Source organism: Peromyscus eremicus, chromosome 2 (assembly GCF_949786415.1).
Source record: "Peromyscus eremicus chromosome 2, PerEre_H2_v1, whole genome shotgun sequence".
NCBI lineage: Eukaryota > Metazoa > Chordata > Mammalia > Rodentia > Cricetidae > Peromyscus > Peromyscus eremicus.
Genome location: NC_081417.1, coordinates 164,059,172 through 164,077,581, shown reverse-complemented (window position 1 = coordinate 164,077,581; position 18,410 = coordinate 164,059,172). Strand labels below are relative to the sequence as shown.

Here is an 18,410-nt window from a genome sequence, read left to right as displayed (position 1 = left end):
ACATACCACCAGTGGGGCTGACAGTTATTACTTTCAGATTCATTAGAATCATGAATAATAAAGGACCGTTTAAAATTCTGGAAAATAAAACCCTCACATAATTGCCATGCAGCCGTTCACCGTTTTTCCAAGTCAGAATGTCAGCAGTCACCTTTGGGATGACAACAGTCAATTTGAAAGAGAGTCATCAGGAGCTTCCTCTCGACCTGGACTGCTGGACTCTTGGCAGACACCACAGCCTGGTCTCACAACCTCTGGCCTTCATGTGAGCCCAAGAAGGGAACTACTGAGCTGGAATGGGCCTGCATTCAGAAAGGAGGTGTCAGGCCCCTCTCATGTGGTGTCTTCTAAATCAGCAAAGGTGTTGTCTGCCTGAGTTTTCAGCCAGACTCTCTAAGTGTGGCATGGGCTTCTGGGAGGGCCAGCTGGGCCTGATAGCTGGCATTCCCATCCACAGAGAGCGTACTGTGGCCAGTGCAGCGAAAGGATATGGGGTCTCGCGAGGCAGGGCTACAGGTGCATCAACTGCAAGCTGTTGGTCCATAAACGCTGCCACGTCCTCGTCCCGCTGACCTGCAGGAGGCATATGGTGAGTGGGGTGTGGGGAGGGGTGGCTTCCTCTGGGCCTGTGGCCAAGTTGACCTTGGCCATCCTTGGTCCTTTTCTTTCCATGGAGCTGTGACACTACATCCTACCTCCAGACAGGAGGAGGCCTCTGTGCTGCAGCGATGACTGTGGGCGGAGTCTGGAACAGGACCTCTCATCCCAACATCCTGTGGGACCGGAAGGGCCCAGTCCCCCTAATGTGTTGTTAACTGAGTTTTCTGTCACTTGTACTTTAAGCCAGTCTGCCCGAGCCATCTAGCCTAGGTGTAGAATACTTTCTGGCCCTACCCAATATTTGCCAGATCCAAGGCCTCCGCCCCCAGGAAAGCTGTTGGCTCATCTGCATCTTGCCAGTATGAGGAAGAAAGATGCCCCTGAAGTGGCATATCCATATTCCATATATCGAATAAGAACAGGATCCAGATTGGAGCATGAGTTACCCACAAAACCACTCTCCCTAGAGATCCTTTCTGCTGTGTCTACTCTAAACCCTGAAGGCACATAGGACCTTTCACCCTACAGGTCCACATTACCTTAAGATAATGAAATGAGCCCAGAAATGTGACCTGTCAGAGCTCAGTGAGGCCAGCACTTGGACCCTAGGGGCTATCACTATAAGCTGTCTCTATTATAACTTCAGCTACGTGGGACCCCAGAGCCCTTAGACTGATCATCGGAAGCCTGGCTATCAGCAAGATGTCCACAGTGTGGCAAGGGGGTATTTCCAAGCATGCTTAAAGCATCCCTTCTATCAAACATCTGCTGGGAAGGCAATAACCTAAGATCCTGACTGAGTGACCACCTCAGCCTGTAGACTCATAGGTAACAGTCATCATATATTCTGTGCTCTACCCAGCATCACATCGCCACACACACGGTGCAGTTTGTAGTCATGACATCAAAGCTGGGTTTTAACTCCTGCCCCATCACTCCAACACCATCATTTTCTTGCAGGATTCTGTCATGCCTTCCCAAGAGCCTCCAGTAGATGACAAGAATGATGGTGTAGACCTTCCTTCAGAGGAAACTGATGGAAGTAGGTGCCCCCTTCCCCAGCTGGGTGGGCCCCCCTCTTCTGAGCCCTGCAGTGCCTTCCTCTCCGTCTTCCTGGCCTTTCCTCCTGACTCCTTCCTACCTGCTCTCCAGGAGTCAATGTGGGTGAGCTGGGCTGGGGACAGTACTGTGCACAGCCACCCCTCTGTCCCCACGGAAATGGGTGGGGCCGCTGGCCTTCCCTGGTAGCTGCCAGGCGGTAATCTCATCTCTGGGAACCTGGGGCTGAGACCCTCTTCCTCTGTGCTGATTTCAGTTGTTCTATACAACACTTGATGTGTGACCCCCCACCAGGCCAGGTACCTCCCACACACTGGGCACTACACAGAGCTGACCTCCATGGAGGTGGCTCCATACGACCTGTAGCTGCTGCACAGGTGTTGTATTTGGGGACAGTACAAAGGAGGAAAAACTTCTTTTTAAGGTGAAAAAAAAAAATTCAGAGTCAGATTTGGTAACACATGCCTTTAAATTCTAGCACTGGGAGGCAGAGGCAAGAGGATTTCTTCATGAATTTGAGGCCAGCTTGGTCTACATGGCAAGTTCCAGGCTAGCCAGGGCTGCATAGTGAGACCCTGTCTCAAAAAAAAAAAAGTGAGATTCTTCCTTCAGATACTCTTCCTACCCACTCACCCATCTGTCCATCTCTCTCTCTCTCTCTCTTTCTCTCTCTCACACACACACACACACATACACACACACACACACACACACACACACACACACACACACATCATCTATCCATCCATCATGTATCTATCATTCACTTATTCATCCATGTAGCCACTTATCATCCATCTATTTATCATCTTCCCTCCCACATATCCATCCATCCATCATCTGCTTTTCCAACATCTACTTCCCACCCCTTCTGCCATGAACTTATGTCCCCCTCCATTCACACTCTCCTAAGAGAAACTGGAAGGTGGTATACCTTGTGCCTCCACATGGTCCCAGACTTTCAGTGATTTTACTTGAGATTTTTCACATTATGGTTGTATGAAAGAAAGTCTACCTACACAACCGCATCTGGGTATTTTCAACGTAGGTATACGTTCAATCGTTATTTGATAGTATACTAAATGTGTTTCCTCCTCTTTCTCCTCTGACTGTATGTACACATGTGCGTGCACACAAGAGTGTGTGTGTATCTACGCCGTTGCTAGGGATCCTGTCTCCAGTCCCCCAGCACTGGTGTTACAAGCATGTTCCACCACACCTGTCTCTTATGGTGTGCTAGGGATCCAAACTCAGATCTTCACAGTTGTGCAGCAAGCATCACCCCATGGTTTTGATTTTGGGGGCAGGGTTTTATGCAGCCCAGCTTGTCCTCAAATTCAATATATAGACAAGGATGACCTTCAATGTCTGATTCTCCCGCCTCTGTCTCCCAAGTGGAATGCTAGGATTACAGGCATATGCCATCTTGCCCACTTGCTTTCTGTGGCACTGGTGATGAAACCCAGGGCTTTGTGCATATTAGGTAAGCGCTTTACCAACTGAGCCACATCTCCAGCCCTCTTTTTTTATTTGTTTGAGACAAGGTCTCACTTTGTAGCCCTAATTGGCCTTGAACTGTACAATCCTCCTGCCTTTACTTCCCAAGTACTAGGAATATGGGCATACACCACAGCACCAGCCCTAAATGAACTGTGCACACTGCATTTTCAGCATATAATACTTGTGGTCTGATGGATTTATAGGTTGTGACCTCGTCATAAGTAAAGGAGCTTGTAGCTAGCTTCTTCCCAGTGTCCCACCTCATGTTCACACAGCCAGCTTGGTTCAGCCTAGCACTCTTTAAACTAGGATCTGGTGTGGCTGTGTCCTGGCTTGGCCCCTGAGCACTGCTGTCCTGTCTGAGGCCCCTGCCGTGGGACGAGGCTCCCCTGGGTCCCTGTGTGCCTGTGACGTTTGTAAAACCCTTCCTTCCTTTTCTCTTTACTAGTTGCTTATATTTCTTCATCCCGGAAACATGACAACATCAAAGATGACTCTGAGGTAAGTGATAAGATTAATGTTGCCAGGGGCTTTTCAGAAAGCCCATTTGCTTCTGGGACAGTTACGTGGATTTCAGTGCAGCCCAGGTGTATTAGGAAATTGTTGTGCCTGGGTCAGATGAGACCAACGGCCTGACTGTGACTTCGCCACACTGTATCTGCTCCCAAGCCTCACCTCTTAGCTGCTTCCCTGTCCTTCCTGGTCTGGCAGGCCCTCAGCTGCTCCCCCAGTCAGGCCTTTTCCCAGAATCTGACCCACAGGCTCCATCTGGCTCCATCCAGCCCCATACCTGCAGCCAGCTCTGGTGATAAATCTGTGTGGGGAAACAGAAGAACGTGCTGTGCTCACAGCCTTTGCTGATCACTCTCTGTACCCTCACTTTCACCCTGAAAGAGCGGACTCTGCTCTCTCCACCCTCGTGGAGCAGATCCCCCACCCCACCCCCAGCTCACAGAGCATGCACTACTTTCCTTACCCTCGTGGAGCAGGTCCCTAAGCTTCGCACTCTTAGAGAACATGCCCAAGTTTGCAGCCCCACAGAACCCTCATGCAGGCACTGCTGTATTTCTAGCTCTTTCCTTGAGAAGCCCACGGTCTTGGTTCATAGTTTTTCTAACCAGAGTTAGATGGGGCTAGAACATGAGACGTGGCTCCATGCTGAGGGACAGGCCTCGTTGCCTTCCATACGAGGGTGAACAGTTCTTGGATTCTGGCAAATGGTGCCCCCTCCCTTCTCTGAACCTCTCCCTAGGACCTTAAGCCTGTCATCGATGGGGTAGACGGTATCAAAATCTCTCAGGGGCTGGGGCTGCAGGACTTTGACCTCATCAGAGTCATCGGGCGTGGGAGCTATGCCAAGGTCCTCCTGGTACGGCTGAAGAAGAACGATCAGATTTATGCCATGAAGGTGGTAAAGAAGGAACTTGTCCACGATGACGAGGTAAGTGTGTGTCCTACCAAAGTGTCTGTGGGATTCAGGATGTGCACATCTGTCCCCTGATATGGATGTGCAGGAAGACATCACCAAAGGGAGTGGGCTTTAGTGAACTGAATGCTACACTGAGTCATGGCTTCTCACTTTCAAAGTTTGCAGCAGCAAAATTAGAACCTTTGAGTGTAATGATGTATCCCGCTGTTCATCTCTTCATGGACATTTTCTCTAGAGTATGGGACTTTTTGCACTGTTGTGAACAGTAACAGTGAACTTTCACAGGCAGGAGTTTGTGTAGTCCATTTCCATTCTTTCTATGTATTTTTTTTTTTTTTTTTTTTTTTTTTTTTTTTTTTTTTTTTTGGGGTTTTCAAAACAGAGTTTCTCTGTGTAGTCCTGGCTGTCCTAAAACTCATTCTATAGATCAGGCTGGCCTAGAACTCACCTGCCTCCACCTCCTGAGTGCTGGGATTAAAGGCATGCGCCACACCACCCACCTCTTTTCTGTGTATTTCTAGGAATGGTCATGTGGTAATTCTGGATGTAGTTTCTGGAGAAATTCCCAAACTGTGTCCAACATGGTTGCGCCATTTTATCTTCCTGCCAGTGGGGCACAGGGCTCTATCTTCACCAACACTTATTTTCTGGCTTTTTTGTTTCCCTCCAGTACGTATGTGAGTACCCACTGTGTGCCTTTCCCTCTCAGTACGTATGTGAGTACCCACTGTGTGCCTTTCCCCCCAGTACATATGTGAGTACCCACTGTGTGCCTTTCCCTCTCAGTACGTGAGTACCCACTGTGTGCTTTTCCCTCCAGTCTGTATGTGAGTACCCACTATGTGCCTTTCCCTCTCAGTACGTATTTGAGTACCCACTATGTGCCTTTCCCTCTCAGTACGTATTTGAGTACCCACTGTGTGCCTTTCCCTCCAGTATGTGAGTACCCACTGTGTGCCTTTCCCTCCCAGTACGTATGTGAGTACCCACTGTGTGCCTTTCCCTCCCAGTACATATGTGAGTACCCACTGTGTGCCTCCCCTCCCCAGTACATATGTGAGTACCCACTGTGTGCCTTTCCCTCCCAGTCCGTATGTGAGTACCCACTGTGTGCTTTTCCCTCCCAGTCCGTATGTGAGTACCCACTGTGTGCCTTTCCCTCCCAGTCCGTATGTGAGTACCCACTGTGTGCTTTTCCCTCCCAGTCCGTATGTGAGTACCCACTGTGTGCCTTCCCCCCTCAGTACGTATGTGAGTACCCACTGTGTGCCTTTCCCTCCCAGTATGTGAGTACCCACTGTGTGCCTTTCCCTCCCAGTATGTGAGTACCCACTGTGTGCCTTTCCCTCCCAGTATGTGAGTACCCACTGTGTGCCTTGACTTGCAGCTTCTCTGATGATGGATGAGGCTGACACGTTTTCATACGCTTGTTGCCTCAGGTCTGTTTGCTGTTCTGCTGTTACACTGAGTGCCCACTGTCTCTCCAGAGCAGAGGAAAGCCGGTGTGTAGATAAGAGACGCTGCCCGTTAGCCACTGCCAGCACTAAGCATTGTCGTGTTTGTCGGGTCATAGAAAGGATCTCCACCCCTACCCCAGCCATGAGGACTTGGGGCTGTGGTTGGTTTGGGACCTTCACGTGTAGGGTGCATTTGTACAATGCATAGCCTGTCAAGCTGGCCCTGTGTCCCTGGATGCTGAGTGAGTGAGTGAGTGAGTGAGTGAGTGGGCGAACCCATGACTCAAGCCTGTCCTCACCACCAGGTGTCTCCTCTCCTCACAGTCTTGAGGCGCCACTGAACCCTTCTGAGCTGAAACTGGTTCTCTTTCTGAGTCACCTTTGCCTCAGGGCTCCACCATAGCCACTGCTTCCCGAGCATCTGCCTCCTGCCTTCCCCGAGTTGCTTTGTCTAGGATGTGGCTCTGAACAAGGCCTGAGGGGGGCTGCCCCGCTGGCTCCTGCTGTCCTTGAGCCTGGCCCGCTTGCTTGGAGCTGAGGCTCCTGGGACACACAAGCCCTTCTCCCTCCTCTCCAGTGGAACTCACCTGCATTGTCCCTCCAGGCCCCAGGCATTGTTATGTGATGCTAGTTTGCCAGGGGCTTGGATGGTAGGTTCTCCGAGGTGACCTTCCCACTTGCTCCCTGCTGAGTTGTGGTCAAGCCTCTCTTTCCCCCCCACCCCCCCCACCCCCCCTGCACTGCAGTGTCAGCCCAGCACAATGCCAGGTGTTCCTATAAATTAGAACCTGTCGGTGATGCTGCTGGTGCAGGGTGGCCCAGGCTTGGGAGAGGTGGAAGACAGCCAACCCACTGGGTTTCCACCAAGAATCTGGGTGCCCTGGCAGCTGCTTGAAGTGTGAGCCGCCTGAGTGTGACAGTCAGGTCAGGCAGCAGTTGGGTGAGCAAATCTGGAGTCTGGATGAAGTGGAGCTAGGTGTCCTCTGCATGGAGAAGGGCTGAAACTGTTCCACCTGGTGGAGCCCCTGGGGATCAGAGGTAGCAGAGGGCATACCAGGGGGAGTGGTGGCTGTCTCCAGCTCACTAAATGGGTGCCAACTAAGAATTTGGTCATTTGCTTCTCCAAAAACCTTCAAGACAGTACTATTTGAACATGTCTCTACCCTTCTCACTTTTCTACACATCAAGATGGGGTTGGGAGCCTCATCTCTCTCCGTCCCGGGGGCCGTGGTGGAGCCAAGCCCTGGTCTGACTTTGCAGCATCCCACTGAGCTGCTCCACAGAGTTGGAGGAGATGGCCCTGTGGTAGCAGCTGAGCTCTGGACATGACTGTGGCCTGTGTGCAGACTCAGTGGCTTCGGGCCTTAGGGAATCTGCTTAGTCCTCCATCCTTACTTTCCTGTGTCCTAACTGATGATGATACAGCCTTTCAGGAACCTTCGTGGGGAGCACAAGTCAGTGTGTGGAGAGCCAAACCCAGCAAGCATCTTGGGATGGGGAGGTGATGAGGGTGATGTTGGAGATGGTAATGATGGTAATGACAGAAGTGGGGGTGGATGGATGATGGTAGTGATGGCCGTGGCGATGATGGTGTCAGGATGAGGGTTATGGGGCAAAGGATGATAGTGTGGTGATAGTTTGGTATTTGTTTTTTGTTTGAGACTGGATCATTCTGTAACACAGACTGCAGGCTGCCTGGGAACTTAATGTGTAGCCCAAGCTGGTGTTGCCCTTGCCAACAGTCCTGGCCTTACCTTCCTCAGTGCTGGGACCACAGGTGCTGAGCCACCACACCTGCTTGTGATGTGTTTCTTGATAGGCGGTTCCTTTTCACCTCCAAACTGCCTTCTCAAAAACAGAGGGGAAAAAGCCTTTCCCGTCTTGGCCCTGCCCTCTCCAGGGCCCTGAGCAGTGCTTGGGAGCCTCACCAGCGCTGCCCGGTCTCTTTCAGGACATCGACTGGGTGCAGACAGAGAAACACGTGTTCGAGCAGGCGTCCAGCAACCCCTTCCTGGTTGGCTTACATTCCTGTTTCCAGACGACGAGCCGGTAAGGAAGGAAGTGTTTCCTTGGGTTCTGCTGCTTCCTGATAAGAACCCCCAGAAGCCAAGGTGAACTGCAGTCCCAGGTGTCCTCTATGGGCCTCCTCCCATGCAAGCCTGGGTTGTTTTTAGATCCTCAGACTTACTTTGTGGTTCCCGTTGGCTGGTGTCACATGCAGTGGACTTCCCACATCTGAATTTACACGATGCCATTTGTGGGATCTTCTTGAAGGCATCCTACCAAATGCAGGTCTTAGGTCTGGTGTGGGGTGTCAGAGCAAGCATTGGGTATCCTGTGCTGCTGCTGTTCACTAAACAGAGACATGCATTAATAAACACTAAAGGTGTCACTTCTAAGCTTTACTATATATGTTGAAATTCTACTGCTTTTAAAATGTTTGATATCGGGCTGGAGAGATGGCTCAGAGGTTGAGAGCACTGGCTGTTCTTCCAGAGGTCCTTAGTTCAATTCCCAGCAACCACATGGTGGTTCACAACCATCTGTAATGAGATCTGGTGCCCTCTTCTGGCCTGCAAGCATGTAGGCAGAATACTGTATACATAATAAATAAATAAATCTTTAAAAAAAAAAAAAAGTTTGAAATCTAGTGGCCTAAGATCACAACAGTACACTGTTAAGAATCTGGGGACCAGCCCAACTGGGCTTGGTGGCACACGCCTTAAATCCCAGCACTCGGGAGGCAGAGCCCGGCGAATCTCTGTGAGTTCGAGGCCAGCCTGGTCTACAGAGCGAGATTCAGGACAGGCACCAAAACAACACAGAGAAACCCTGCCTGGGGAAAAAAAAAAAAAAAAAAGAATCTGGGGACCAGTTGACTTGGACTAGTATGTTTCTCCACCATGTCCCCCAACCATCCCCCTACTCAGCATGTCAGTAGCAGGACTCGTGGGGGCTTCACATCCCCTGCTCAAGGTGATGGCTTCTTGTACCAAAAGGATAAATAAAAATTGGCAAAGCTGAGCCAAGTGTGGTGACACTTCTGTAATCCCAACACTCAGAAGACTGAGGCAGGAGGATCATGAGTTTGAGGCCAGCCTGAGCTAAATAATAAGATCCTATCTAAAAATAAACTGGGCAAAAGGAAAATGGTGCTTGAAGCAAATTCTAGAAAAAGCAAGGCACAAATCTCAGAACGCTGTCCCCAGTCCTTCCCAAAGTCCTGATCTAGAAGTATTCAGCAGCCAGTCTTCTCGTGGGCCGTGAGCTAAAGACCAGAAAAGCCAGCTGTGGGGTGCAGGCTTGCGACTCCAAGGGCAACAATGGACCGCCCAGCCCAGCCCCCAGCCCCGCCCCCAGCCCCTGTGGATGGGTGGCCACTGGTTCCCATCTCCCACACATGGGGAAGGACCTCTGCTTTGCATGTTCTGTGTTTTCACATGTTACCTCTAGAAGCATCCTCAGAAGCACACCTACAGACGCTGCTTAGCTAAGTTAACATAAAATCATAAGCTAAAGCTTTGCTGTGTGCAGTCTGGCATGGTGAACCCTGCTGTCTACATCGGGCACATTTTATAGGAGCCAGTTTGTAGTTCAGGTTCTTCAGCTCTGGCCTTTGTGATCCTACCTGAGAAGCCCTGGACTGAACTGGCCTTTTCCCAAACCAGTTCAGGGTTATGTCCATTGTGGCTGGTGGCATTCCTGTCATCAAGTGGAAATTCTGTTGTCATCCCTTCCCTGCATCTAACTCCTGAATGTGTGTGTGTCTCGGATGCTCTCCTTCTTCCTGCTTGAAGCCTGGCCGCAGGATGCCCAGTCCGCAGGGCTCCCTTCCCTTGATCGGGGCAGCTCTGATGACTTTGTAGTCCCCACTGGGAGGAATCCAAGCTTCCTGTGCATGGGGAAGAGGACTCTGTAGTCATCCCCTACCCTTGCCTCACAGAGTCCTTTCTCCCTATTTCTTCCCCTCCCCAGAGCCAGAGCCACCAAAAAGGCTCAGCAGTCAATGGTCCCCTTTGTGCATTCCCATGGCCCTGTCTCCACACTGTCCTGGCCCTGACCATGTCTCTGGTGAATAGGAACAAGCCTGAGGGAAGGCAGCCCAACCCAGCCTTGGAGTTCCCAAAGGGTGAGGTTGCAAAAAGATGGTCGTGCTCTAATCAGCATTTGCAGGGATGCTGATAAAACAAAGACCAGGAGTTCCAGCAGCTCCACCCAGGTCACCCAAGTGCCGAAAGTGACGCTGGGACAATGTAGCAGCCTCAGCATCCCAAACTGCAAGGCCTGGTCCCAGGAGTAATGCCTATGCATGTCAAGTTTCTTTGCCTGTTTTTCTTTGTACTGGATCTGTCACTGACACTGAAAGTGTCTGCCATGGGTGGTTTACCGTTTGCAACTTTCCTTGGGTGTTTTCCTTGAGTGCATCTGCTTTGACCGTCAGAAAATGTGTATGTATGTCTCCCTTTCTGGCTGTGAGCTCCATCAGAGAAGGGCTTGCTATGTGTTTTTGTATCTCCAGCGTTTGTCAGTAAACCGTGACGGTCTGAGAGGGGTGAAATTTAAAGTAAAATCATGTTTCCTGTAGAAATATAAAATGTGCACCTGTAAATTTCATGACTTGTTGCTGGGTGGTAGTGGCACACACCTTTAATCCCAGCACTTGGGAGGCAAAGGCAGGTGGATCTCTATGAGTCCTGGCAGCCAGGACAGCCAGGGTGGTTACACAGAAAGACCCTGTCTCAACAAACAAACAAAACAAAATAAAAATTTCATGACTTGTAAGGGAACCAGTAAGTTGTTGCAGCCAGCCCTGATGTACTGGCAGCTAGGATGTCAGTGGGTTCACTGTGAACTCAGAACAGGGTTGGCAATGTTCTTTCACTCAACAGACCTAACTTGCAGGTCTAGAAGCTTCTTTTTTGTTGTTGTCCATGGAGTCCCTCTCAGAGTTGAGAAGTAACTCAGATGCCACAAAACTCTAGAAATAGGTATCAGAAGAGCACAAGCCACATAGTGCCTCATCCCCTAAAAAGATATCGTGTCATCGCTTGGGTCTGCCCTAAAGGTTTGCTGACAGCAGTCAATCAAGACCACAGCCCACACTTCCTGGCTGTTTGTTCCTACACTGCACAAACACTTCATGTGTTTCCTCTGGGAACAAAGCTGGGAAGTTCTGGAAGGTACTTGATGTGGGAAGCCTTTCTCCTGGTTGATGTTGTGTCTTTGCACAAATGGCAGCATTGTGTACCAGCCCCAGCGTCTCCCTCAGTCAGAGATAGAGGGAGGGCTGTTCCAACTGTCCATATGTCCTCACTGACCTTGCACAGTCGAGGCAGAGCCACCAGGAACAGAAAATCTGGTGCCTGCAGTTGGGTACGGGACACATCTGATGCCTCGCCTCGCCTATCCCACTCTTAATGACCACAGGGTTTATAAAGACTTCTCCTAGAAACTCACCCTGAGGTCTTGCTGAGCCTGTTGCTAGGGACTGAATGAATGTCAGTGTGTTCTACCTCCCAGCAGATCATACACAACAGGAAACCGGTGGAACTCCAGGCAGGATGCTAGCACTTGCTGGCAGCCGTGAGTGGAAATCTAGTAAATAAAAGACAATGGTTTCCACATGTGCCTGGTGATTATAAAGAGACCTCTGCAGGGTTGGGGGATGGAGGGATAAGGATTTCTTTCTTTCCTTCCCAAATCCAGCGGTGCCTATTCTGGTGGGCCTCGCAGAATTCTTGCTCTCGTAGGCCCGGACCTCTCCCATGGTATGTGTAGCATGCTGTGAGACAAGGATGGGCATTTTAATACTAAGCATCTGTTCATGGCGCCACACCCCGTGTCTACATGGTCTTTTCCAACAGTAACCAGAATTAAAATGTTGCCACAAAAACCTCTAAAAACAGGGAAATCATTTCAGCTTACACTATTCCAGGAAAAATGGCAACCTAGAAAGACTACCAAAATGACTCCTTTTAAGCCCCTTTGTGTGTGCCTCCAATTTAAGTGTGGCCTGGGGACAGGGATGCAAACTGCTACTGAAATATCTGCTGCTGGCCAGAGAGTTGCTCGAGATAGAACGTGGTCTTGACATGTGCAGAGCCTTAGGTTCAATCCCTAGCACAAAAAAAGAAAACAATTTAGTTAGCTTGGCCTGCTGTGGAGTAGCTTTCACTTTCTTTTTTTTTTTTAACTATTACTGTTGTGTGTGGGAGGTGGGGGTGTGCTAGCCTGTCTGGAAGTCAGAGACCAACTGTGTAGAGTTGTCCTTCCTTCCACCTTCCTGTGGGTTGTGGGGTTCAAACTCAGGTCACCTGGCTTGCTCCACAAGCTGCCTTGCTGACACCCTGCTTTCACTTTTAAGGAGGGGTAAACCTGCTGACAGTTGTCCTTGGAGAGGCCCCCAAAAATATCTTGTCTTAGACACTTGAGGAAATTCATCCTGCCTGAAGCGGCTTATGGGTATTAAATGCCACTTGATCCTTCATGTCTGTTTATAGAGAACTATAAAATCTGCCACGGTGCTGAAGAGGGAGGGAGCTTTTTCTCTTAGATGTATCAGGAGGGGCCCCAGAGGTTGGCACCCAGACTAGGACATGGGAGTGAAGAAGTTGGTGAAACTCAGCTGGATGGCACATCGGAGCTGAGCAGCCACAGGGCAGCAGGTGATCGCCTACCCCCTTGCCATAGTGGAGAGGGAGGAAGTACCGGGCTCAAGGACCTCACCCAGCCCCCCCAGGAACAAGCAAAGCAGCCCAATGACCCTGGGCAGGCCTAGGTTGGATATAGAGAGGAGAGCTTATTGGGTGTGGGAGATAGAGCAAGCGAGGTCATTATGGTAAGAAACCGGAAGTGACAGTGAACGGTGTGTACCAGGTCCAGCCCTCAGAACCACTTCCTGTGGCCTCAACAGGGCCCACTTGCTGTGAACTGGGCAAGAATCACTCAGGCCGTGGGAGGGAGGATGACTCAGGCTCTGTCAGACTCCTGTCGTCACGCTGGAGCCCAGAATGGAAAGAACTAGTGTTGAGTGGCAGCTATGGAACTGAGCGTGGGAGCCATGTCAGCCTTCGTGATGACAGTGTAGCGTCTCAAAACCCTGGAGTGGTTCTCGTACAGTTCCAGCAGCCCCTTACTCTAGAACACAGCTCTAGACACTAGGCTTGGGCCAGGGGTCCAGAGCGGGTGAATTGCGCTCACTCAGATATAGGAGTTCCAGGTATATTTTTGTTAAATGTTGGTTCTCTCTGCCATCTTAAGAACACTGGGTAGCTATTGGTGAGTCATCATGAAGCCCTGGGCAGCAAAGGGACCCCTGGCACCCTGTGACATCGCTTGTGTCCACTGAATGACAACACAGAGGTGTTTCTCCCATTAGGGCATGCCCTCCACCATCTATGAGAGAGATTTAGCTGTCTATTCCCAGCTAGGAAGTGACAGGCAGCTTTTGGGTGTATTGCTGGGGGGTGGGGCTGGGAGTGAGGTCACACTCCCCACAGCCAAGTCCTTGAGCCAGTGGCCTTGACTGACAGACCTAAAGGTGGTTGTGCCGTAGTGGGTGGATATGAAATTGTCACGTACCTCTCCATTCAGAGCTGAACACCCTTCTTGCTGTGTTCTGCCTTGCTCTGGGGACAGTGGCTGGCTTCACAAGGATGTGGGACTCCTTTTGTTAAAGTAGCTCTCAGGATCAGCTCTGAAAGTCCATTTCTCTCCCTCCTCCCTCTCCTTTTCTCCCTCTTCCCCCCCCTCCCCCCACACGGTCTTACTATGTAGCGTAGGCCGTCCCTGGAACTTTCCATTCTCCCGCCTCCATCTGCTGAGTGCTAGGTTCACAAACACACATGTGCTACCATGCCTAAGTTTCAATTTTCTCTTGTTGTTTATTGGTTGGTGCCGAGGGTCAAACCCAGGACCTTGCCCATTCATTGTGGGGGTGGGGACATACGCCTGTCTGTGCTGGTGTACTTGCCTGTGTGTGTATGAAGGCCAGAAGTTGACTTCCAGTGTCTTCCTCAACAACCCCTACACTTTACTTTTTTGTTTTGTTTGAGGCAGACATTGCCCTCCCCCACAGGTTGGTGTCTCATCTTCCCCAGGCTACTGATGTTAGCTGGACACTCCACCTTCCAGGTGACTGGCAAGAATGACCAGCACTGTCCTCTTCCTTGCCAGGGATAGAATACTAAGATGGCACACTGCCAGCCACAAGCATCGGTCACGTGCCATCAGAAAAACAGAACCAAGAAAGACAGAAAGGGGGTGAGAGGTGCCCTCCAAACCCTAATACCCTCCAGCAGATGCACCCTGTATGGGGCTGGAAGGGACGATAGAGAGCGCCACCCTCAGCCCTTGCTCCGGCTTCTGGTTCACAGAAGCTACTGCAGTGGGCAAGCTCTAAGAGACAAGAACCACCCCTCCAGTCCTAGACCTGCCGCCTGAAGTCCTGTGGGTCACCAGCAGGTGGGAGAAGGTTCTAGAGACACTAAGAGGGCATGTGGGCAAGAAGAGGAACCAGTGACTGCCTCGGAAAGGTATTTATCTTGTCAGGGTATCTGCATCTATTTCTGTTTTACTGTCAGGAGAGCATTATGGGCTGGGGAGATGGCTCAGCAGTTAAACACCTGCTGCATGGGCCCCGGGGACTGAAGTCTAGATCTCTGGAACCTGTGTAAATGTCGGGTGGTGGGGCTGTTCACCTGCAATTCCAATTCAGGCCTTGGAAGGTGGAATGAGGAGCTTGCCTAAGCAAGCTGGCAGCAACAGGAGCAGTATCAATCAGTGAAATCTGGGTTTGAGAGACCCTACCTGAGTGAATAAGGTGGAGGAGAGGAATAGAGGAAGAGTTCCAACATAACTTCAGAGCTCCAAACACACACATGTACCTACACGTATACAAACATGTGTACACATGTATACACACACCATACATGAAAAAGAGCCCCTCCCCCAAGAAAAAAAAGAGCATATTGCCTTGAGAGATCACCAGTTCTGAAGATGGCTGAATTTTTACTCCCTTGAGCCCCCTGAAATGAACTGTCACCTCAACACTGCTAAAATGGTCCTGATGCTAGACTGTCCCTGGATGCCTGGAGAAAGCCATGTCCTGTGTTAGTCTGACACTGTGCTTTCCAACTTTGCTGATATTTACTATTTTTTCATTGCTATTTGTAGTGATGTTTGGTTGGTATGTAGTTTTCTTAGGCAGTCCTTATTGGATTTCTAAAATGATATCTTTTATTCTATGGAAAATCCTGGAAATTATCAGCTACAACTGCTTTTAAGATTTAGTGTGTGTGTGTGTGTGTGTGTGTGTGTGTGTGTGTGTGTGTGTGTGTGTGTACAGGTGCTCTCAGAGGCCAGAAGCAGATCCCATGGAGCTGGAGTTAAAGATGGTTGTGACCCACTTGATGTGGGTGCTGGGAACTGAACTTGGGTCCTGTGCAAAAGCAGTATACACTCATAATCACTAAGCCGCCACTCCGCCCCCATCCCTTTTTGGTACTAGGGTGAGAGGCCAGCGTCTCATATCTGGCAGGTGAGCACTCTCTGAACCACAGGCCCAGTATTACCTCTTGGTGGGTACTGTGGGGTTTTCCTCAGAGCCTTTGCCAGTGTTACTGTTTTGGGGTTTCCAAATGGTAGCATTCTCCCCAGCCATTCAGTTGCTTTCTCCTGTCCCTCAGTTTCTCCATCAGACACTGTGTGGGGCTGGTATCCTGTGGTGTCTGAGTCACACTGACCGACAGTTAGTTCATGGCCTGCTCTGCATCTGTTCCTGCAGACATCTAAGCAGTTTGCCCCCTCCCCGCCCCAGTAGAAGGTTCTTTGGAAGAGATAAAATCCTCTTGTTGGATCAGCTGTGTCAGGTTTCCTTGTCTGTCCACATCTTTCTTAGAACACAGCTTTTTCTGCGTCAAGGACTGGGGTTTAACTCTTCCTTCTCACTGTGCGCTGCTCCTGGGCTGTGTCTGCAGTGTGGCCGGTGTTGGACCTCACCTCTGTTCTCTTAGGCCTCAGTTGAGAGTCTGGCCTCTTGTTCTCTGTGACACTGACCAGATTCTAGGCTGACTCTCTCAGGTCTATATAGAGTGTAAGCCATCAAAACTTGTATCATTGTTACTATTTATACCAAGAGTTAGCAACCTTTTTCAAATAACTATATAATCAATGTAGCACAGTGTCTTGACAGCAGGGATGTGATCTGAGAACTTGTCATTAGACAAGTGTGTTCCTGATTATCATAGCTTATACAGACTAGGCTGTGGTGTCGCTCGGGGACAGCTGTGGCTCTTGACTGACTTCACTTTCTCTGCTGTATAGTCTTTACTGTGGCACAAAAGCCACAGACAAATGTAATAAATGGCATGGCGGGGCATGCCGGTATGTACTTGTAATCCCACTCTGGAGGCAGACGTAGAAGATCAAAAGTTCAAGACCTGCCTGGGCCACATTAAGCCCCACCCTACCACCAAAAAAAAAAAAAAAAAAGCAAAGGAAAATATGCATGGCTGTGTTCAAATAAAACACAAGGCAGTAAACAGCCAGCCGGTTACTTCTTGATTGGCCATCCCATCCGTCTTCTCTCTAGGCCAAGGTCAGGGATGGGTACCTATGTTGCTGGGGAACAGGGGAAGTGGACCTTACAGAGTCCCTCTTTCTCTGAGTCCTCTCCTGGTGAGGGGAGCAGTGGACTTGGCTACTACCTACAGCTTTCTCTGGCTCTGCATCCTGGAGCTCACTGCTTCTCCTTATGCCCTTTCTCCCTTTGTTTGTGCGGACGGATCCATTTCTACTGGGTTTTAGTAACTTCTGCACATTTTGTTAAGAATAAGTGATAATATCCACCATCTGAGCCATTAGCTGCTTCCTTCCTACAGTGGTATGGCCTTAAAAGCATTAGGAATCTGACTGCCCTCAACAGGCCCCTGCCCGTCCTAATATGTCTCCCCTGGGGGTTGCTATGGCTGTGTGACCAAAGGAACTGTGGACAGTGGCCGGTGCTTATTGTCTGATGCACAGACACCTGTGCATAAAGTCTGTGTGTTGGCTTCAACCTGGCTGAGAAACATAGCCGTGGCCCGAGACAGAATTTGAGGCTAAGAAACTTGGTGTGGGAAGTACCTGCCAAGCACACAGAGCAAACTGCAGGAGCGGATAGGATCTCGTATTTTCACAGCCACAAACCCCAAACCAACCCAAGTTGCCTACAGGCCAGTCCACACAGTACTCCTGGGGGATTTCTGTTTTGAAAAAAGCATTGAAAACAGTACTGAGGTTTTGTCTGTAGAACACTCCCCCCACACAAATCCTTAGTTTCACAGCTGATTTTATAACAGAAACAGAAAGAAAGTGGGGGGGAGCAGCAAGATGGTTTAGGGGTAAAGGCACCTGCCTTACTTCTGACAGCCTGACTAGGCGGAAGGAGAGAACTGACTCCTGAAAGTTGTTCCCTGACCTTCACATGCATGATGTGACAATACACCCCTAGAAATACCACACACACCCCACAAAATAAATGAAAGAAAGTTAGGCATAATGGCGCACACCTGTAATCCCAGGAGGCCATGGCTGGAGGATGAAAACTTTGAGAGCATCCTGGTTTGTGTTGTGAGACCCTCGAGAGAGGGAGGGCAGGAAGAGAAACAGCCCCGGTACAGAAATGGCCTGTGTAGAAATCCACTGTGGCCTCTCTAGACAGAGATGCTACTACCTTTCTGCTTTTGTGGGCCTTAACACCCTCCAGGCTAGGATGTTTGCTTACGTTTTCTGGAAGTGACCGAAGTTTCTCCCTGGTATGGGACGCTGTTATCACCAGTGTCCACTACTTGGCACCTGAGGAAAGGGCTCAACCCTCCCTGATGGCAGGACTCGTTGAGTTTGTGATTCTTGGTAGGTGGAAAAATATCCGTGCTGGGCTTTGTAGTCGCCCAGAGAGTCTGGAAAAGATCCCTGGGACTGATTCTGAGATGTTAGATGTCTTGTGGAGTCTGATAAGAGTCACGAACCCACCTCCCAGGGCACCATGATCATTATGTGAGTGGCACTTGGAGGTACTTAGAGCTTAGAGCGCATTGCAGCCCAGGGGTGAGTGCTCTGCTTGTCTGCACCAGGGAGGCTGCCTCTCTAAGGGCCAGAGGGCAAATGCCTTTGTTTTTGTGGAACAATAACAGAAAAGCTGCCACAGGTGATTCATAGTTGGTGTGCACCGGTTCTGCCTCGTACTGCTGGTTCTCCTCTGCAGCTTCAACCTGGGTGTGTCAAAAGTCCTTGTGGGGAGCTTCTGTCTGTACTGAACATGTACTGGCATGTGTGGTGCTGAGGGTGGAGCTATGGCCCCACACATGCAAAGGCAAGCTCTCTGT

General features: G+C 50.1%; 1 protein-coding gene across 1 annotated transcript in view; it reads left to right on the top strand.

Moving 5' to 3' along the window:
- Prkcz (protein kinase C zeta) overlaps positions 1-18,410 on the top strand; it is a 111,531-nt gene that overhangs the window by 78,404 nt on the left and 14,717 nt on the right. The window contains exons 6-10 of the mRNA XM_059255510.1: positions 458-589; positions 1,561-1,642; positions 3,608-3,660; positions 4,412-4,600; positions 7,997-8,094. Of these exons, the coding sequence (XP_059111493.1) occupies positions 458-589; positions 1,561-1,642; positions 3,608-3,660; positions 4,412-4,600; positions 7,997-8,094 (554 nt within the window). The remainder of the gene's footprint in view (positions 1-457; positions 590-1,560; positions 1,643-3,607; positions 3,661-4,411; positions 4,601-7,996; positions 8,095-18,410) is intronic.